The following is a 23,572-nucleotide window of genomic DNA, read 5'->3' as shown; positions in this document are numbered from 1 at the left end:
CAAATGTATCACGATTTCCACACAAATATTAGGCAGCTCAACTGTTTTCAACATTGGTAATAAGGAATGTTTCTTGAGCATCAAATCAGCATATTAGTGTGATCTCTGAAGGATCATGTTACAGCTGGAGTAATGATGCTGAAAATTCAGCGTCGCCATCACCGGAATAAATAACATTTTTAAATATATTAAAACAAAAAACTATTATTTATAATGTTTTTACTATATTTTGAGCAAACAGATGCTGCCCTGTTGAAAATCTTAACAACCACAACATTTTGAGTGGTAGTTTATGTTCACTATGGTATTCTTTGTGGCTTTATGTTCACTTTAGAACTGGCTAAATGAATTTTCCAAGGAGGATCCCATTAACAAGTTTTAGTAGCAGTTTAGTTCAGGACTGTGATTCAGCTGTGAGAGGAAACACTCGGAGAGTCCCAGACAGTTTGTGTTTTGAGATACGCCTTCACATGGCCTGTTCCCTACACACAGAGTACTCTTAAAGTCAGAATAGTATCTCAGTCTCTTTCTCTCTAATGGGAGCTTGTGTTCATGGTTAATTAGTTTCTCCTACACATCCGTTTTGTTCTCCATGGACCCAACGACGGTGGCCGGGCGCACGCCAGCTTTCTTCTCTCTCAGACTATTAGTCAGCTGGAATTCATTAAAACACACACACACTGATGAAGTTGCACCCTGCGCGCACACCTCTTATTTTTATTTGTTGGTTCTATGTTAATTAGCATACCTATGAGACGTACAAGTAGCATCTGTCGCTATTCTGCTATTCCCCCCTCCCTTGCTCTAGTTTTCATCCCTCCATCTCGGTCTCGCTTGTATGGTGAGCGCAAGGTTTTTTGTGATGTTGATTATGGCTTGCTCTCTAGCGCTCCCTCTGGTGGTGGTGTATAATTTGTGTAGATGCCAATTGGAAAAACTACACACTATTTTATTTAAGTGTATAAAGGTGATTTTATTTGAAGAAAACTAGGTGGATTTATGAAAACATTCCTAATATTCATATGAGAACTACATTATAGTATCTTTGGTGTGTGCGTTTGTCATTGTGAATAGGCCTGGCAGGATTACCATAGTGAGGTCCTCCTTTCTCTGGCTTTGTGTGATTGCTGGGCCGTGACTGACGAGGCATTTCCCCCACGTAGAGACACGGAGGTGTGTGTGTGTGTGTGTGTGTGTGTGTGTGTGTGTGTGTGTGTGTGTGTGTGTGTGTGTGTGTGTCTGAGAGAGAGAGACAGAAGGGGGGCATCAGGATTAAAGGAAATGTTTCCTGTTTATTGTACTTGGGGTCCTCAGGGATGTTTTGGGGGCATTGTTGCGACGTGTTGTGTGCGTAGATTTAAAAAGCACACACACACAAGTTAATGAACGCACAAGGTTTGTTTTCATAACTACCATTTTTATTAGTTTGCATATATGTGTAATCGTGTGTGTCTCTCTTAATGTTTCTTTTTGTCTGTGAAAATATGAATTTAAGTTCTGTTTCATGAATCAATATCATTTTTCAGTACAGTTAATGTGACATGCTAAACTAGCATCAGTAGTTTGAGGACCCTGGTCAGCTCTGGTCGTTTTCCAGAGAGTTGTATTGTTTATTTTCATTACTTTGGACTCAGTGGACTTTTCAGTGTGTGTTTTTTTTTTTTTTTTGGTATCTATGTACAGGTGTGGCTTACTTATATAGTGAAATATCATGACAACTGACTAGTGCGGGCATTTTAATGGTCCTGACTAGTTTAAAAGGCTTATAAATCAGCCAAAGCATGTTATTAATGAAATCTAGTGTTTTGCACGTTTCTGTGAGGGTTATGTTTAGGGGTATGGGTTGGATTAGGCCATAGAAAATATAATTAACCTGATATAAAATCAATGGCAGTCTATGCAATGTTCTCACTAATAAAGTGAAAAAAAAAACGTGTGTGTGTGTGTGTGTGTGTGTGTGGCGTATTTTAATGCTGTGTGTGTTGACATGCAGCTGTGTATTGCTGTAGTAACTGTCTCTGTCTCTTGAGAATGATCTTTAAAAAAGGAAGGTCAAATTAGGGGAGTGGGCCTCTTGTACTATAGACACACACACATAATCGCATACAATCTCTTATTGAAGTTTTATCTAATTCCATGTTAATGGTTTCAGTTTGTTTTTCTCATATGCTGATCTTTTTTTGTAGAACATGCAAATGATGGAGGGAATATACAAAACTGGACTGTATCGGAAAAGGATAAATGGGTAATGTTACATTTTTGTCAAATCTGAAATTAATAAAATAGATAATACTGGTATTTTATAACATTTCTACAGTTACTTTAAAAAAAAGAAAATAATTGCTATTTTAAAGGATTGTTTTTCATAGGAGGTGATTACCATTTTGTGTGTGTGTGTGTGTGTGTGTGTGTGTGTGTAGGCTCAGATCTATAATAAAGGGGCTGGCCCGAGGCGTGTTTCAAACCGCGTCTCAAACCGTTACTACACTGAAAAATCCATCACGTGTCGCAACTGCAGAAAGACCGGCCATCTCTCCAAAAACTGCCCCACACCCAAGGTACATCATTATACACCCTTCACTCTGACTATACGACAGTCACCTGCCCCACAGCAAAGGTCCAAATCCTCTCATTTCCACTCAATGAGTGTGCTGACACATATAGTACCGGATTAGCCAAGAAACTGTCAACTATAGAGTTTAGCCACTGTCTCAAAATGCTGCGATTGACCAATCAGAATCAAGTTTTTCACATGTCAGACAGTTGGATAAATTCACAATTTATAGGTCAAGATAAACTAGGATGAAAAAGCATTTTTGAGTTTTTCTGTGATTATATATTGACAATATATAATTTTTTTATTTACTGGATTGTCAAAAATAGCAATTACATTTTAAAATATATTTAAATTGTAAATAGGTATTTTAATTTGTGAGAATATTTCATAATGTTGTTTTTTTTATCAAATAAATGCATATCATGCACAAGAATATCATGATATATGCAGTCAAAAAAAAATCATAGTTCATGTATGTAAGTGAGGATAGCAAAATAAACTGATTTCTTCATACAGTGGACTACCAGTAAAAGTAACATTTGGGAGCAAACTTATTCAGACACTTTGACCTGACCATGTTTTGCTTAAGTGTTTTTTCTTTAATTGCTAATGCGACCTTTTACACCACAGACTGAACAAAATTAAGCATTGCTTGGTAATTGGTTGACTTGCAATGGTATTAACTATCAAAGTTATCTGACATTATCAATATGAGTTTGTTCTGACACAGTTTGACTCTGAGTTCTTGTCATATTTTATTACCATTTTCTAAACTATAGTGAATAAACTGGGATAATGTGAGAAAATACTGAAGGTGTCTGAATAAATTTGTTTTGTATATTGTTACCGTACTATTATGTCTATGCTATACAAACTATGCTATAAAATGCTACAAAAATGATAAGCATTTGCATTGAAGAGAAAGGGTTGAATAACCCTGGTATAAACTATAACGAGCTTGAAAAGTATTCTTCTCAATTCAATTCAAATGTGAGGAATATCTGTTCTTTTAAAACTACTCCTCTTTTTTAAGTTATTTGTGTGACCATTAATACAATTTAATCTGTTTTGCACAAAATAGCTGTGGAAACTGAGGTATTTAGTGCAGTTAGATTAGTATTACTATTACACATCTTCAATGAGATTTACAATGATTAAAGATCATTCTTAAAATAAGTTTTCTCGCTGTCAGAGTTGTACATATTGTGACTTGCTGTGAACTTGTGTATGTGTGTTTATGAGCAGAAGTTTCCGTGCTGCTCATTATGTGGGCTTCAGGGACACTTACTGAGGACTTGTCCGAACCGTCACTGTTCTAACTGCTCGCTGCCTGGCCACAACGCTGATGACTGTCTGGAGAAAGCTTACTGGCACAAATGCTGCCACCGCTGTGGCATGAACGGACACTTCATTGACGTGAGTAGTTCTATTTGGGTGGGTGTGTTTGTTTCGGAGTGTATTGTGTTGCATTGTGTGCTACTTGTTCGTTTGTGTGTGTATCTATCTCTTGGGCCATTCTTTCTCTCATTAAGACAGACGCTTCACAGGCTGTGAGTGGGACACACGCTCCACTCGTCACCCCCAACAACAACCCCACCGAGAGAGATAGAAATGGGGGAGGAAGAGAAACGAGTGACTTTTAGAAACAGCAGGAGAGATGAAAGAGAAAAGATATAGCTTGCAAAAACAAAGACTGGAATCGTATTTTATAACTAGGGATGGGTCTGGGTCATTTTTCTTGCATGCATCTCTGACCATCTGACCTTGCTTGTTTGTTTTTTTAGCATCTCACACCATGAGCTTTTTTTTTTTTTGAGCGCAAAACACATTCCCTCACCGTAAAAGCTAGTTAAGTTTGTTCATCTTCTGTTGTCTTGTGATTTGGAAACCGTTTTAATATAATTTTGGCATAGTTTTAATTGAAACGGAATTGGCCCCATTCATGCATAACATGACAAACAAACACATTTAGGATTCGGGTGCAGTTAAACAATGCTGCTGCAAGATATTCTGCGGCATTCTATTAGTCAAAGTAAGAAGTTGTTCTGATTATCTAAACTCCAATAAGTTCTCACATCACATGATCACAATCACAATGCCCACCATCCCTCTAAGACTTCTAGTAGTTGATTAATCTAGAATATGTAGTACATACGGAATACAGAGCTTAGTTGATCTTACTGGTTAACTGAACAAACAATTCTTCCGCCGCCAGCACAACATGACTTTTAATTATGCTTATAATCTATAATTACAGCAGTCTCAAAAACTGCTATGTAGCATTTGTTAATGAACTCTGAGAGTTGACAAATATCAGCCGGTCCATTTACTTTCCGGTTTCGGGCTTGCTGTAACATAGACCTTCATAATGAAAGATCACCGTTTTTACATATTTGTTACATGTTTGGGATATGTAAATGTCGAGCACAGACAGTCTGAACCCCGATTTTTATATATTGTGTGCAACTCAAAAAATAGCGAGGAGCCTTAACTACTATGCACTTACATAAAAAAAGTGTACTTATTGTGTTCATATTGTATTGCAAAAAACTTTTGCTGATATTGAGGTGGGATACTGGTAAAGTTAGGGACAGGTGTGGTGGTATGGGTAAGTTTAGGTGTAAGGGAACTGTCAACAGTGTAATTTTAAATGTAATTACAGAAATTAATTACATATGTAATTACACACGTCATTTTTCAAATGTACGTGCATTGTAAAACACGTATGTACACAATAAGTGCATTGTATCAAATTATTCATTTAAATGTTAGTAGTTAAGGCCACCTAATATAAAGTGGGACCAAATATTCAATTCAAATTTGAGTTTCATGACTATGTAAGATTGATATTGCCATTATAAAGGCCTTTTACAAAGGATAAAATTTTTGTGTTCTCCTTATTACGCAAACATATTTTTTATTTAAACTTTTCTCATGTTTGGCTATTTGTAACGCGTCTTGGAAAAAAAATGACTGTTCCCTTGCAAACACTATTTGTGCTTAATTTGCCGTAGTTTGCCACAAATCTCATTTGGATGTGAAAATATGAACTTGCTTCAAATTGGCTTCAATATTTGTCTATACCTCTAGATTTGTGTCTATAAAAAAGGGTCATTTTGTCAAAAGCTGGTTTTAGAGAACCAACAGGCAATAAACCTTCCTGATAAACAGAACAACACTGAGATGGCCATCGCTTTATTTCATGTCCAGAACAAAAACATTTTGGGTGCCTTCAAACTAGTCTAAAACAACAGTAGAACTCATCATTTCAGAAAGATGTTTTTAGTATATGGCACTGTGGAGTGTACCATCTAGTCACAGCGAGCGAGGGAAAGGAAAGCAGATTCTTAAAGATTTTGAATGTTTCCTTTAATACCCTCAGCAGGGTAACCCTACAGCCTCTGCCTCCCCCTCTGCCAAGCTCTCAGGTGGGGTTAAATGAAAAGCTAACTGTATAAATGAGTCCGGCTGCTGTGCCCTCGGCACTTTCAATTTTCACAGAAATGTAGGAAGCTCACAGGGCAAATGCGCTAACCACCCTCGCTCAGTGTCTGTTAAGACGGCTTGAGCTGTCAACACTGCACCTCTTTCTTCTCTTACTATTATCCTTTCCTTTTTCTTTTGCATTTTTCCTGTTCTATGTTCTTTTTCCTTTCTCCTGTTCTATTGTCTTTTTCCACTTCCTTTTTTTTCTCTTTTTCCTGTTCTAGTTTTCCATTTCCTTTATCTTTTTCTCTATTCTTTTTCTCAGTTCTTTACATTTTCTCTTTTCCATTTTCATTTTCCGCCTTCTGTTCTTTTCTCTCATCTTCTCTTGTTTTCCTGGATTTCCTTTTCATCTTAACTTTACATTTTAAAATGTACTTTCATCAACTGGTTTTCACTATTAACCCTTCCATACACATCAACTAGATCATGAATAGTTTCCTTATAGGCCCTAGTTAGTTTCTGCAGTACATTTAATCAAAGATGAAGATACAAAGCTCGGAAATGTATAGCAAAACAAAAACAGAGATCGAAATAATAGAGGAAGGTCTCAACTTCATGTCTGAATCACTTCATGGATTTTGTGGAATTGTCATTTAACATCTGTGTGGTTATTTTTATTTGTGTTTCTGATCATTGAAACGCATACATCATTGGGTTTTCACAATTACTTTTTCTGTTCTCAACAGGCCTGCCCAGAAATCTGGAGACAGTACCATCTTACGGTAAGATTTGTTTCCATATGTTTTTATGTCTCTCATATAAAATGTGAAGACAACTTCTGCGAACACCATGAATGCATACAGAATCTGCCTGAGGGAATTCCAGGTGACTGACTGTGTTAAGCATCTGAATTAAGCAAATGACTGGAGTCCTTTGTGACAAAAAAGTAAAGGCAAAGCATATTTGTGTCTAATAAAACCTCACATGTATACAAACACACACATTCTTCATGAGCACTATTAGTCGTGATTGTGGCTTGCAGAGAGAAGACTCCCGCTGGTTTGCCTTTGTGTGAATGTGTATAAATGGTGGACTCCTGGTGGTGTGTCTAAGCGGAGGAGAGATCAACTTTTATCCGCCGCAAAGGGCTGCTTTAATAACTGGCTTTGTGTTAAAGTGTATAAAGTTAGTTAATACACTGAATTTAAAATGCGAATTTGAGACTCCTTAAAATTACATGATTTGTATACACAAGTTTTATTGAGTCGCTCTGTGCATTTCTCCGTATTTGCATCTGTGTGTATGCGTTTTGTCACAGAACAATCTGAAAGTGGTTAATTGGCAAACTCAGTGAGCATTTTCTCCCCAAAGATCCACCAGGGTGAGAAGGCATGTGACAGTCACACACACAGCTAAACGTCAAGGGGCGCGCTGGAACATCTGCACACGCACACACATCCGCGCAGAGTCCTGGAATATAGACCTCAGCCTAAGAGAAAAGAGCAGGTTGTTTGTCAATTAAAAGACGTGATAAAGCATGAAATGGGCTGCCAGCATCGCGCTGCGCCGAGCAGTCACTCGACCCGTCACACACACACAGTCTAATTAGCTAGCCTGCCTAATGAAAAGGCCAGATTTAGCGCTAGCCTGGTGCGCTGGGTGGCAGAGTGGAGAGAGAGGGAAAAAAAGAAAGATGGGATGAAAAGAAAATGTTGCCTCTAGGGCTGTTAAAGAGCTGCGTGGAGGGTTAAAAGTCTTCAAAAATCTTTTACCTTTTCTCAGCTTTATGGTTTTGTTCCTCAGTGCTGAATAAAAAGTGTGTTTTCTGAGTTTGTTCTGATTGAGCTCAGAGCACAAAGAAGGAAACTGATAGTATTATCCTTCCTTGAAAAGCGTATCGTGGTTTCTACCATAGTTATTGTTTCTACAATTAAACTGTGAAAAATGAATGCCAGTAGCTAAGTAACATTTGAATTAAAATAGATTCATAAAATAATTTCCTACAATAAAACCCAAGTCCACAATTTTCTCTTTTTTTCTTCTTCTTCTTGTTTTACGAAATGTGTATGTATTATATATATATATATATATATATATATATATATATATATATATATATATATATATATATATATATATATATATATATATATATATATATATATATATATATATATATGATGATAATTTTCCACACACATATATACTGTATGTATAAATGGAAACTTATTTACATGACAGGCTGAATATGAGCATTTTTATTTTTATTATAGTTCATAATTTCTATTTTATAATCTTATATTCAGCTCAATTATTATATGCTAATAATCTTCCATGTTAATAGGCTTATGCTTGGTAATATTAATGCATTTTAATTTCTAAATTGTATTAATATTGGGACATTTTAATTTGTCCTTCGCAAGATTAATTAAGATACTTTTATACTGTTGGTGTGATTTTGATATTTATATTTTGTCCTGAAACAAAAATCAGATAAGGAACACCAAATAAATAAATAGAAAGAAAGAGTTTTACTCAATTTGAAGATCCTTTATTAACGTTTTTTTTCTAGTATTATAATTGAAATAATTATGGTATTTCGGTGGAAACTGTATAATTAGAACAAAATATTAGTTCTGTTTTGGCTAAAAGGCATTTTGCTGTCACAGTAAATTGCTGTTTGCGTGGGCGACATATGTGGACTGTCGTCCGAGTCTGAAGGCTTTATATTGGTGTGAAATAGCGTGGGATGGTTTCCTACAGGTCCACTCGGTTCTGCTGGGCTGAGTCCATCTGCTTGTGCATTACTTTCATCCTCTGGGTCTTGCCCTGGTTCTGTTTGTGTGTGTAGGTACTTAAATTGAGTCACCCTCAACAGACGGTCTTTAAGGCCTTTAAACTATCCTGGAGTCTAGAGGGCTCAAAGTTAAATACAGTACAGATACCCGTGTGTGTGTGTGTGTGTGTGTGTGTGTGTGTGTGTGTGTGTGTGTGTGTGTGTGTGTGTGTGTGTGTGTGTGTGTGTGTGTGTGTGTGTGTGTGTGTGTGTGTGTGTGTGTGTGTGTGTGTGTGTGTGTGTGTGTGTGTGTGTGTGTGTGTGTTTTGTGTGTCATGCTTTGGGAGCTCTGGCCTGTCGCCCTATGCTAGGCCCAGTCAGGTGTGAAAAGGCATTCTGTCAGACCAGTCCCTTTCTACTGGGTCTGTTTATACTGTGTGTGTGTGTGTGAGTGTGTGGGGATGAGGCCTGCACCTGTCTTCACTAACAAACAACCACTCAACTCTACTAAGTTTGCCACAAAACCCAAAGGAGACCGACAGAGAGAAGTGCGAGTGTTCACAGAAGCTATGCAAAGAGTGAAAGTTTTACAAAGCAAATGTGGCATCTGGGACTAATGTGATGTTTGGTGCGATGATACTGTATTTCTATTCATTCTTCTATTCAAACTTTACGGCCGCATTATTTTATAATATGGTCACGACCTGTTTACATCAGTAAGGACATCAAAAAATCTTCAAAATACCATTTTAACCATGTTCTGTACACATTTTTCATGATGGCTAGGTGTATTTAGCAGCGCACTGCATAGCGTTTATGTTTTGGCTGAGATATTACGGGTCTGAAGGGGATACGGATTCCAAACCTTTTAAGAGGATATTGGTGAGCAATTACTTCTTTTTAAAATCCCCCATTTCCACAAACTGATCAGCCTAGTAATCCTTTACACTGTAATGGAATTTAATTGAACCATTAGCATACGTTTTTGCATTCAATTTTCAATTTTGATCAATTTGCGCCATCCAACTCATTTAAAGAGAAAATCATCGGCAAACAATAACAAAAACGTTTTGCTGTCATCAGAGATGATATGAACATTTTTGGATTTTATTTTGACACTACACAAGCGAGCCAGATATGGTCTGAAAACCTTAAAATGAACATTTAATATTTCTTGTTCACAATAGAGGATATTTTTTTGCAGATATATTGTACATTTAGTTACACCTTATGCCATCAGGAGATAGAAAGGGCTTGAATCAGCCTGTTCAAATGTTTAAACAGGAAGCAAATACTGTATATGGTTTGTAAATGTCTACATAGATGTGTATGTGTTGGTGTTATAGACATACAGCACCATCTACTGATATAGAGGAGGTACTACAGCAGTGGAACATTGTTCTAGGATTATGTGTGTTTTTGTGAGATCTAGCCATATTTCAAGGACCGATATGGTTGAAAAAATGTCCCCAGATGATAGTTTTTATTTAATAATATGATTTTGCTTTTATAACTTTTCTAGGTGATTTTTAAAAAAAAATACGATTTCTGCCTGGTATAAGATGGGTGAAACAAATAGACCAATAAACTCTGGGGATCACAATGTCATAAACACTTATAAGGGTCCCCACTGATTGGCAGAAAAACATTTATGAATGTGTGTGTGCTGACATTTGTGTAAATTGTGTGACGACTTCTCTCTTATAGTGAAGAGGAACACTGTCCGTGAGACATGGAGAAGGATCTGACACAGTTTATTTAGAGTATTTGTATCGATTCGACTCCCAAGGGAACAGCTCAGGGAAAATGTCGAAGCACAGCGCTCAGATAAAGCTGTTATGCTGCTTTTTAAGAGCCTAAGATTTCTGTGTGGAACCATCTCTAAAAGGCATGAGTTCAGAGGAAAAATGTTTCAATCAATTGAGAAATGAATATGGATGTGTGCTTGTGAGCGAGAATTGAGGATTTAGTTTGCGGTCTCTTAGATTATTTTACGTTTTTACTGGAAATACTGGAAAACAATATTTTGAAATCATTCTAATACGCAGACTTGCTGCTCACAAAACATTTCTTCTTATTATCAAAGTTGAAAACAGCTGCAAATACTTTTTGTGGAAATCACTCATATGAAAACATTTTTCATATTAGTATGGTAGGGGTGTAACGAAACCCGATTCGATTCGATACATATCACTCACGATACAATATTATTGTGATACTTCAAGACATATGGTAAAAGGTAAACAAAAAAAGTACTGTTGATTAAATGGTGAAACCAGAATTAAAATATTCATGATTCTAAAGCTGAAAATACAGAGTTATTTTAGACTAATATGTTTGCAGTCTGTCACTGACTAGATATATTTAAAATAACGTAGGCCACTTTTTGTGGTAACAAAAGACATTTGGCATTATCAGGACCCACAAATATTCCCCCATTGCATTATTATACATTTTATTCAACACATCTATAGTCGTGTAATGTAGTACTGACACTAAAACTCTGTAAACTTGAATTTTTTTCTCACAGAAATTTTCATTTTGGGTGAACTCTACACAATACAGATTGTCACTATCCACGATACATATTGTTTAATTTTTTTTGAATTACGATATATTGTGACACAATATATTGTTACACCCCTAATATATATATATATATATATATATATATATATATATATATATTGCTTTTCTGTTTATGAACTGTCATAAGTGTCATCATGCTATGTTGTGTGGTGACGCCACCTGCGGGAAAAATTTCAAAATGCTTCAGTAGACATTAGTTTTGTAGCAGTTTTGTGCTTTTTTTCACTTTGTCATATTCATTCATTCATCTCTTTGTGTGGCTTCTTTAGGCAAGTTATTTCTTATCTCTTCCTTGTTGTTGTGTTGCGCTCATTGAAACTCAGATAAGCTAAAGACATTGCAAGGGCTTTCTTTATAAACTAATTATTTAATTCCAGCTTTTAAATTAAGAGCTTTTTGCCTTTTATCAAATATGAAAGTGAAAATGCTACTGGTAATATTGGGAAGAAGAGGGGTGTGGGATTGGGAAAGACCTGAGCAGATTCGAAATTGGTTCTCTGACACCTCCTACAACACCACATCTCTGATAATCTATGGTATTTTGATTACATTTACATGTCATGATGCAGAAATCTTAATTTAATATAATGTCCTCTTTCATTTTCCGTGAGCAGTTTAGGGAATCACTGCAGGAAAATATTATGATCTCTTTAGATGCCTACTCCTCAATCACTGATACAGACACAGTGCTTACGCACCGGTTTACTTTCTTTTTTCACTCTGTTTCTGTGTCTCTCTTAAACTCACAAACCCACACAGTCTCTCACTCCTCTGCTGGTTTGGACGATGGCTTCTGGTTATCAGTTGGAAGGCAGGCACAGAGAGACCGGTGTGTGTGGCATTGCATGACAGGCCAGGGGTCGATAGCATTACAAGGCGTGTGTGTATGGCCGCACATCCGTGTAAGAGTGTGTGTGCCTCTTGGCTGCCAGTTTCCTGTGTCTGCATTTGAATTACAAAAGCAAGAGGAGCTGGCATGAAAATAGAAAAAAAAATGTTTATCTGTTAGCCTCTCTCGCCTCTACGTATACACACACTTCTTACTGAACTGAGAGAGACGGGAGAGTATACGGTCTGCAGCTGAGACCAGAAATAGGTCAGAGCGTCCTTCATAGCATTTCTTTGCATCTATTCATTTATGGAATATTTTAGAGTGAAACAAACATGAAGAGGATGTTAACAGGTGGGTTGACATAGTGTTAGTACACAGGGGTGGTAAGTTTCCAGATAATGTAAATAGCCGAAAAAATTCGACTAATTGTTCAGTACAGATGAACAATTTTTGTTTTTTGTTGAACAATTGTTTTCTAATGATATTATACATAAACCATTTGGCTTAACATATTCCATAGAGGTGCATGGTTTGAGTCAGTTTTAAAGTTTTTCCTACATGTAGAGAAAAAAATTGTTTTGACAACTTCGAATTAAATTGTGTTCAACCAAGAAAATATACTGAGTTAGTGGAATTTAATAATTTGTGGGAAACAAAATTTTTTAAGTTGATTATTAAAGCTCAAAGTATAGTTCGGCTGTCCGCGTGATGTAATTTTTGTCATCAGGAGGGTTCGCAGGCGTCCGCACACCCTGTCCACGTGAAGCCCAATTTTTGAGGGGGCACAGATGGTGCACATACAACAGCGCATGCACGGTTAATCATACTTCCGCGGTTGAGTATACTTTGAAAGCTGGGTGGACACGACTGTGTGTAAATATGTAAATTATCCCCACCTCCACTCACTCACACCAGCTCAGAGATCCACTCGCTCAACGTCACTGTAGTAAACACTGCACGATGGTATCACTCCTTGCAACGTTGGACACTTAGCGGTAATTAATATTATTAGTCTTTAGCTTGACTATGTTATCAAAAAGCTAATATTTTGTTGCTACTGTTACAGAAACCATTGCACCGGCGATTTCAAACTGCGTTTTTGTAAAAACACCACATAGATAAACAACATTACAAACTTGAAAAACTTGGGTCTTTAAACACTAACCGGACTTTCCTTAATCTAAAAAACAAACGAAATAAGGTAATTTCAACAGATATATTTTCCTTATCCAGTCCTATGCAAAGCATGCTGGGAAGTGGGAACTAGAAATCCACTACCCAATTTCCAAATTTTATGATTACGTTTGACAACTTCAATTAAAGCAAAAATTGGAGTTTAAATTACAAACAATATTAAAGGTGCACTCGAAGCACACAGAGAAGCTATGGTGGCCGACACAGGACAAAGTCGTCGCCTAAGACAGCAGAGAGTAGCTAGCGCTCTGTAGAGCAGTTTGTCCGTTTAGTGCTAATGTAGAAACATGACGCCGCAAAATAGTGACTTCACTGTAAGGGGACCCGCAGTGTATGTAGATAGAAATGGCTCATTCTAAAAACATAACGGTACATTTATGTAAGGTTTTTATACACCACTGAAAACATAGTTATGTATATTATATTGCATTTATTGTAATATTTATGCAGGGCTCGACATTAACGCTTGTCCGGGACAAGTGGATTTTTTTAAAGGGGCAAGTGAAAGAGAATTTTACTTGCCCGACCGGACAAGCTGAGTAAAACGTCAATAACAAAAAAATAACTAGGAATCACCAAAATCCAAGAATGATTCTGCATTTATTAGTATAAGTGGCGATCCATAGTGGATAATAATAACGTAATGAACATTTTGGGCTGTTGACGCTCGCGCAGCCTCAGGAGGAGAAATCAAAACAAATGAGCGTCTCTCACACAAAGAAACTTAGTTAACATACACGGTTAAAATTACAAATTGTGGAGTTTTTATAAGCAAGAGAGTGCTGTTTTCCTGAAAACCTACACGACTAAAAATGACACTGATTTCATATGACAGTTCATATGATAGCATTTCTTATTTGTACATTGAAAAATATTTAAAACAATCATAATTTTTTCAGTGTAAATTATTTAATTGGATTGGTAACAGCCACATAGTGTCTTATTCTAAATTAATTTATATATCACATTTAAGAATATAAAATGAAAGCTGAAGCATAACCTATATTTAATAAGATTATGGAAATAAAAGGTAAAAATATCACAAATAAGCAGATTTAAATATGTCAAAGCTGATTGAACACTGGTGAGAATATTGATTCAGAATAAATTATATTTACAAAAATTCTGGACAAGCAAATTTTTTACCCGGACAAGTGAATGACAGATTGGCACGTGAACAGGCTTTTAATGTCGAGCCCTCATTTATGTGACATTTTTTTAAATGTATTTCATTGGTGAAAATTGGATATATATTGGTTGTTGTTAGTGGATGTTTAATTATGCATGACATTTCCACTATTATCACATTTAGAGTTTAGATTTTAAATTACTTTTGCTGCTGTTACCTTAGATTACCTTTGCTAACACACTGAAAGGTTAAAGCTTTAAAAACTCTTCAGCAAATCTTTAAATATCCATTTCTCAAACTGTTCATTATAATGTCGGGATGCCCAAATTTACTTGTAGCATTTGAAACAATTGATTTTAGATTTTAGTGTTTTAATATTTATTTAGACAAAACTGTATAGAATTTTAATAGCTATTTATCCATTTATATTTGTCCACACATGATCATAATTATCAGCTTATTGGTATAGAATTTTTAATATCAGTGCATCCGTATACACAACATTTTTCCTAAAACATATTAGATTGTAATGTGAAAGGGAATTCGGGAGGTTCTGGATCTCTTCTTCCCACAAATTGCAAATTGAGCCCTGATCTGCTTGCATTCAGCTCTCTCTCTCTCTCTCTCTCTCTCTCTCTCTCTCTCTCTCTCTCATCTCTCTCTCTCTCTCTCTCTCTCTCTCTCTCTCTCTCTCTCTCTCTCTCTCTCTCTCTCTCTCTCTCTCTCTCTCTCATCTCTCTCTCTCTCTCTCTCTCTCTCTCTCTCTCTCTCTCTTTCTTTCTCTCTCTCTTCTCTCTCTCTCTCTTTCTCACTCACTCACTCACTCACACACACACACACACACACACACACACACACTCTCTCAATCTAAAGAGGCATAGGTAATTTATGGTTTCTTAGGTTTCTTAATCTGTACTCTTCATTAATCATGTCTAATGAGTGTTGTATTTCTGTGGAGTGTCATATATTGAATTCATTTCTGGATGAAAATGGTGAATATCTTCTCATTATTTCTATTTAGCCCCATCCCTTTCCTGTCCTTCTGGGGGGTTCTCTAGAGTTTTCTATTACGTATGCAAAATGTACCCCAAATCTCCCACCTCTCCCTAATCCACCAAGCACACAAAGACTGTTTACACTGTGTGTGCATGTTTGAATTGTGATTACACTGGAAACAGTTTGAATTTGATGTGGGTTTAAGGATTAAGGTTGTGTCCGCCTGTAGCCAAGGTGTGAGGTACTGTTGCCAGGATGCCCAGTGTGTGTGTGTGTGTGTGTGTGTGTGTGTGTGTGTGTGTGTGTGTGTGTGTGTGTGTGTGTGTGTGTGTGTGCGTAAATGTGTGTTTTATTTGCTTAAATCTGGGATTTTTGTGGGCATGAGGACCATTTTCTTTGAGGAGGCAAGGGAGATGGTGCCTCTTTAAAACATTTGATGTGAAAATAATCAACAGTACAATAATAAAACAAGAAGAAATATTGTGCAAAGCACTCATCTTTGTAACACTATCCAACAGCAACTGTAACACCAGCAGATGAGCTTTCAGAGAGAGACAGCATCTCTTTGGCCTCTCTTGAGCATTATGTTCTCGTAGAAACCAAGCATGAGGGGAGAAATGGAAAAAGAGTCATGCGAGGGAAGGCAGTGCCTTCATAGCATTATGATTGGCTTATTACTCAATGTGATAATGCCCACCTATCATGATTGCAACCGGTCCATAAATCAGCCTGAATGGTTCAAACTGTTTTGTAGTTGGTTTTAATAAATATAGTGTTGGTTGCTTGTTGACAGTGTAAGATAAATGTTGTTCAATTAACCCAGAAACTGTGTAAACAAAGTCAGAACATGAATTTGTATTGCACTCTTTGTTGACCAAAATCAGTTCGACTTGAGTCTAATTTAATAAGATTTCTACACAGAGAACATTGTAACCAGATCAATTACATAAAAAAACATAAAACGTTGTGTATTTTCAGTTCTAGTTATTGTTGTAATGGTTTTTCCTCCATTTTCCATTGCTTTCATTAGAAATCTTTTAACAAATTAACAAAAAGTGCAAATATTCCATGCATACTGTAAAAAAGTTTTAATTTACAGAAAATAATGGCAGCATTGGTTCTCCAAATATTGCCATAAAAAATGACAATGTATATTTTACAACTTTTGACCGCATGTTTCGTTAAGTTATAATGTTAATATACCAGAGTCTGCCTTTTACCTCAAAATGCACTTATAATAACCACCAAAATAATGCAGGTGGCGCAAGAAAGTCACATGATGAATAAGAGTTCATGGTGTTAAGGGTCACACACATGAGACTAAAATAATGCTATAAATATAAACTAAATGTAAAAAGGAGTTGTAACACCGTAATGTACATCACTGATAACAAATAATATGGTACTTACAATAAATAAAATAAAATGTAAGTTATAAATATAATGTACAGTTATGTAATGTAATGTATAAGTTAAATGTTATTTACTGTAGCATTTTTTTTAATATATTTATTTTTTAATGATATAATTAATATAAAGTCATAAAAGCTGCATACTTTTTTTTAGATGAAATATAACATGTCACTGTAGGATGCATCTTGTCACTACTTGGCATTTTCATAACTACCCAAATGCTACAGTAGTAATGAGGGATGTTGTAAGATATATTTTGAAGCTACAAATAAGATTCACTCTAAAATAGCATAAATCAAATATATATGAGGGGGAAAAAATGCTGCATTTTATGTCACAACTTTTACTAAAAAAGGTGGTGCAATGTACACATATTTGTGAATGCAGTTTTGTACAAGGTCGTGTGTGTGTGTGTGTGTGTGTGTGTGTGTGTGTGTGTGTGTGTGTGTGTGTGTGTGTGTGTGTGTGTGTGTGTGTGTGTGTGTGTGTGTGTGTGTGTGTGTGTGTGTGTGTGTGTGTGTGTGTGTGTGTGTGTGTGTGTGTGTGTGTGTGTGTGTGTGTGTGTGTGTGTGTGTGTGTGTGTGTGTGTGTGTGTGTGTGTGTGTGTGTGTGAATATTCTCTGTGACTCTTGGCCCTGAAACACAAACATATCAGAGGCCACCCTCTGCCCCGATAATCCTTTCAGATAGAGGTGATACACACACACTAAAGAGAGGTAATTAATAGTGCCACAGAGCAGCTCTTATGCACAGAGGATCGGATGAAGGAGGGGTCGTCTTTTTTTTTTGTTCCCCCTGTCAGTCTTCCTCCCTTTTCCGCCACAATCAAGCACAAGCGTGATAACAAGAGCTCAAGGTCAGGGGAGGGGGGGCACAGCGTAGGTGTGATGGTGGGGAGGGTCTTCCTAAACACCAATTTGCATGAGATATCAGCAAGAATGAAAAAGTGTAGAGAAATAAAAATAGATGGATGGTGAAGGTACAGTAGAGAGGAAGAGAGAGACAGAGGTTGAAAGAACAACAGAAAGATAACAAGGTAGTGAGTAATGAGGAGCATAAGAAACACTGATGGAGTAAGGGAGGTTTAAAAGCAGGCATGTGGAAAGCTGGTTAAGTGGAAGATCATGATTTTTTGCATTTTCTGAGGAAAATTTGCTTGCTTGTGCAGTTAGGTATAGTATGTAGTAAGTGGTTGTCAGTGGTTTTTAGCACATTGATGTTTAGTTGTTAGTGGGATTGGGAAGTAGAGAATCTCCTAATTGTTCTTGAACATCTGCATGGATGGAACATCCTACTAAAATGCCCAGACAGCATTTTCCGAGTCTACAGGGGAAAATGTTTTAGCTTTTAGAGAGAAACCGCGAAATAATACAGAAGCTCAAAAAAAAAAAAAAAAAAAAAAAAAAATATATATATATATATATATATATGCAAGTTGCCAGTTGCATGTGACAACAAACAAACCAGAACAGTCCAGTTTGTGAACAAATGACTCGTACAAGATTATTATTTTTAATAATATTGAAATATCCGATTTTGGATTTAGTAAAATATCTGTTTGAATCAGTCTAGCGACTCATTCACTCACTCAGCTGGAGTTGATCCTGACTCGCTGGACCACAAGTCGTTAATTTTGTCATGCTAAACTCAAAAAGATAAAGAATTGTGTACTGTTATGTGTGCTTAAGACTTCCAACATTTAAAGCAGTCTAATTATTGAGTGGTTGTTCATATGGGAGCATGTGAAAAAGATATATACTACCGTTCAAAAGTTTGTTTGTTAAAAGTTTATTTATTACATATATTAAAATAGAAAAATAACAATATATTTTGAAGTGTAATTTAATGGCAAACCTAAATTGTCAACATCATTACTCCAGTTTTCAGTTTCACATGACCCTTCAGAAATCATTCTAAATGATTTTAGTGCTCAAGAAACATTTCTCAATATTATCTATGTTGAAAAAAGTTATGCTGTTTATATTTTTGTGAAAACCATGATATATTTTTTCAGTAGAAAGTAAAAAAAAAAACAGCCTTTATTTAAAATAGAAATGTTTTGTAGCATTTTAAATGTTTTTACTGTCCCTTTTCATAAATTTTAACGTATCCTTGCTGAATAATAGTAAATAGTAATAGTAAAAAATTTTTATTTTTTTTATTTTTTAATCTTACTGACCTCAAACTTTTGGGGCCCCATTTTAACGTTCTGAGCACATGTGCACTTAGGGCGTGTCCGAATCCACTTTTGCTAGCTTAAAGGTCGGTGCGCCACGTGCATGGTCCAAAAAGGTTGTACCTAGTCTCTTAATGAGTCATGGGTGTGTTTTGGGCGTAACGTCAAATAAACCAATCAGAGTCTCCCATTCCCTTTAAAAGCCAGTTGCGCGCGCACACGGATTCACTATTTACATGGAGGAATTTGCGAGCGGAAAGACTAACGCTTCTCCAGAGAGGAATCCTTTTATTTTTTATATTTAAAAATGTTTGTGTGCTGCTGTGTGTCCCTGTGTGTGTAATAAGCAGACTCTATGCGTGTTGTGCAGCTGCCTATAGGCGCATATTACTAACGCACCCTTTAAATAACACCAAAAATACTGCGCTATTGACTTTAGACCAGGTTTTTGTTGGTCAATGGCGCAGTCGTTTTCAGTTGCCTCAAAATAGCAACGCGCCAACAATGTGCCTGAACACACCTCATTTTCAGACCAACGGGCGAACAGATGGGCGTGAGTGGATTTGCTATTTAAACAACATGGCGCTGGATGTGAAAATGATAACTGCATCGGGCTGAAACTAGCAAAAACCACTTGTCACGCCTGGCGTGGCATTGCGCCGGGTGTATGATAGGACCCTTGAACTGTAGTATACATTCATTTTTGTTGTTGTTCTCCTCAAGGTACCATTTTTTTTAAAACAGTAAAACTAACCAAACCAAATAATGTTGTGTTTTTTTTTAAGTTTTTTCATTAGCATTTTTTGGAGTAAGGGCTAATGATGAATTTTTAATTAATAATTGCTTTGTGGAATCAAAATTCAAATCAATACATTTCGATTCTCATCCCAAGTTGTTCTGGGTGGTTGCTTGGTAATTGCGTATTTGTCCAGGTCAAAAGAAACCTCCAAGTTTCTTATAGATATTTTAGTTCCTAGATATGCCTCATATTCCTCCTTGAATGTCTATTTCTTTTTTTTAGCATCCACCAGGCAGTTGCTTGGAAAAGTAACAGCATATCTCTCCTTAACAAGCCAACTGATTTGAGGTGTCATTCGTGTCCATAGCACATTACAGGATGAGTTACACTGAAGTACAATACTTAGATTAAGGGTTTTGGTCAAAACTCTATGAGCAATAATGATGGTTGATTAGCAAATATCACTAATAAAGGGCAGTGGAAACCTTGCAGTGAGTTTGGGGGGTTAGAGAGAGTGAGTAAGTGAGCAACGGAGAGAGAGAAGGGTGGGCGTCTGGGGGGTAACCGGTGGAGTCTTTGTGATGGAGATGGAGCAGTCTCCAGCGCTGAGCTGATAATGACCAACGGTTCTAATAGCATTCACCCCTCCACCCTTTAACCACTCAAGCGGAAAACGGACAGAAAGAAAGAGAGAGAGTGTGTGGAATGGAGGAAGATATGTTTAAAATATGACGTAGTGGGACCTTGTGTGTCCTGGCTTATTGAAAATGCCTGTATGTGAGTGTGTTTATGTCTCGACGCCCCCTTGAGGAGACATTAAAAGACAATATGTGTGTAGTTTTCGGGCACGCACACACACGCACACAAACATGCTTGCACCAGTCGGCTTACCCTCTTTATCGTGCTGTATTTACGGAGGGCGATGGAGCGTGAAACGCCTTTGGGCTCCCCGGGACCAGATGGAGAAACACACACACATACACACACTCCAAAGGCGGCCTTATCACCAGCGCATTACTGGGATTTATTGATACCCTCGGTAATCACTCCCTTATATCACCTCTAAGAAAAGAAAAATATACAGATTATATGAATGTCTGTGAGAAAGAGTGGGAGGAGGAGACAGAGTGGATGATGGGAGAAAGAGAGAGTGAATGGGGGTCATCATTCACTTGCGAGATGGGAAATGTAAGTGAGGTTTATAATAACAGAACAGAGTGAAAGGAATTGAGTGAAGAAGAGTAATATAACGCAGGTAGTCGCCACCGCTGACATACACACGCTCACAAAGGGCACAGCTGAGGGGCCGAGGTGCATTCACACACTTGACATGAGCGGAGTTGTATTCTTGTGTGTGTTTAGAGAATGTTCTGGTAGTGGTTGCACCCAAATTCATGTCACCCTAATTGGAGGTTTCTTGACCTGACTGCTTGTTAGCTTGTCACACAGTAGATGCTTTTGCTACAAATGGGCATATCAACCTTTGTTATTATGAGTATAGTAGCCTGTTACAAGATGTTTGCAGAATATCTGAGCTGCTCTTTTCCACACTATGAAAGCATAAAGTGTTACCAGGGTCAAAAGTGAACTATAATGTATATTTTAAAAATTGTCCGTTCGACTCGTTCATTGTGGGGGGAAAAAGAGATGGTTTTGCAACACAGGAGTATAGGCCTGTTCACACTGGGAAGATTTTCACGTGTGTTTATCGCCAACGGTTAATGGCTCGTGACTAAACAAAGGGCGCCAATGTGAGTGTGCACACCTACGTGCAAAACGGTAGGCATAAAAGCTTAATTAAAAAAAAAAAAAACGCCTTGGGTTCGTTTTGTTGTTTTGACGCTGCGCGTTAAAAACTGGTTCGCCAGTTCGGCGCTTTTGTTCACGTGCCTAGAGCTGTTTACGTTACAGTAAAACACAACTTGGTGGCGCCCAAGCACAAAACAGTCTTGTGGAGCACACATTGCTACGACAAAGAGGAAGTAAGTAGACAAAGAAGATGATCTGCTAATCCTGCTTGCCAGTTAGCAAAAAGTGTGTGAATGGTTTTGGCAAGCATGTAAATACGAATTATTAATTTGCACGTTCACTCAGCGCATTGCCAGTTAGAATCGCTTGAGTGTGAACACAAAGACTTGCCGAAAAACGCTGCCATTAAGCGCGTGATAATCGTGCGATAATCGTCCCAGTGTACACAGGCTATGAGTAAATAATGACAGAATGTTTATTTTTCTGTTAATTATTCGTTTACATCAGTGGTTCTCAACTAGGAGGCCTCTGCAAACTTTCAAGTGGGCCTCAAGATGACTTCAAATTATTTAAAATAATTAATAAAAGCATTAAATTAACCTAAAACAACAAAAATAACAACAAAAGAATCATGAAATTACATGGTTTTCTTTGAAGAACCAGGGTTCCCACTGGATATACGATGAAGCCTGATATTAAAAGTGTGATTTCTAGACCAGTAAAAGTCACGTGAATTGATAATATTGAAGGTGATGGGCATTTTTTTAAATAATGAATATAGATATTTCTAGTTATGCCAAGCTTGAAATTGTGAGTTAAAATATTTGTAAAAATCCTTATCCAGTAAATCACGAATGACTGGGAGGTAAATTCATTGGTTAAAAAGAATGGGATTAAGAACATTCGGCTCCTAAAACTTCTGGAATCCTGAAAATTAACTTTTCATTTTAATTATAATTGTTTTAGTTACTTTTTTATTTAAGGAAACTAGGAGTCCCCATTAAAATAAGCTTTGAAAACATAAAATGGGGCATGGGGGCCTTCAAATATTGTTGTGGAAAATGGGCGGCCTTGTAGTCAAGAAGGTTGACAACCACTATTTGAAATGGTACAATACTGAGTGTGAATGAAGGAACTGGTTCACTGTTTTTCTTTTGACAGACTGTAAATACACAAGAGTACATTGGTACACTTTGCATATCGAGGCAGTCAAACTCTCTTTGAAAGATTTTGGCAATGTTGGTAATCATTCTCCTTTTGCTCCTAACTCCATATCTGTTTGTTTCTCTGTAGACCACTTTGGGACCTCTCCTCAAGTCCAGTGATCCAGAGGCCTGCAGGAAACCTGCTTACTGCTATAACTGCGCTAAGAAAGGACACTTTGGGCATGTAAGTGGATCGTCCTCATCCATGGGCATCACATGGGTATGCTGGTTGTGATGTCACTTTTGCTTTCTGCAATGGATAACAACCACAACAACCACTCAGCAAAACTTATACCACATTTCCACACACAATCAAAATTAAAACCCCTGCTTGATACCTGTGCCGGCCCCTCATCACTTCAAACTGCTCTCTTTGTCATACTGAAACCAAATGACACATTTTCAAAATGTACAATTTACAAAACATACTGTACTGATTTCTTTTTTTAATTCTTCGATCTCATTTTTCATAAATCTTCCTCTGTGTGTACAAATCTTTTTGGCATTATTTTGTCTTCATACACAACATGCTAATGCACTGCTAAAATTTTACAACTAAAGTATACAGTGTGTCCATAGTTGTTATTATGCAAGTCAATATTCTGATCATATTTTTTTCCCAAGCACATTTTACCAATTCCAAACCACGTCAATCTTAATAACTACTATTCGATTTGTATATAATCATTTATAAGTGATATATAATTGTTAACAAGGGCTTAAAGTAAAAAAAAAACACGCCTCTTATATTCACATGTGCATAATTATTAGGCAGGTTTTCTTTTACA

General features: G+C 36.9%; 1 protein-coding gene across 1 annotated transcript in view; it reads left to right on the top strand.

Moving 5' to 3' along the window:
• Positions 1-23,572, top strand: part of zcchc7 (zinc finger, CCHC domain containing 7) — a 69,973-nt gene that overhangs the window by 41,214 nt on the left and 5,187 nt on the right. The window contains exons 3-7 of the mRNA XM_079812033.1: positions 2,187-2,245; positions 2,421-2,558; positions 3,803-3,973; positions 6,733-6,768; positions 22,873-22,968. Of these exons, the coding sequence (XP_079668159.1) occupies positions 2,187-2,245; positions 2,421-2,558; positions 3,803-3,973; positions 6,733-6,768; positions 22,873-22,968 (500 nt within the window). The remainder of the gene's footprint in view (positions 1-2,186; positions 2,246-2,420; positions 2,559-3,802; positions 3,974-6,732; positions 6,769-22,872; positions 22,969-23,572) is intronic.

The sequence above is a fragment of the Gobio gobio genome, assembly GCF_949357685.1.
Source record: "Gobio gobio genome assembly, chromosome: 3".
Lineage (NCBI taxonomy): Eukaryota > Metazoa > Chordata > Actinopteri > Cypriniformes > Gobionidae > Gobio > Gobio gobio.
Note: the sequence above shows the minus strand (reverse complement) of the source record. Positions and strands in the feature narration are given on the sequence as shown.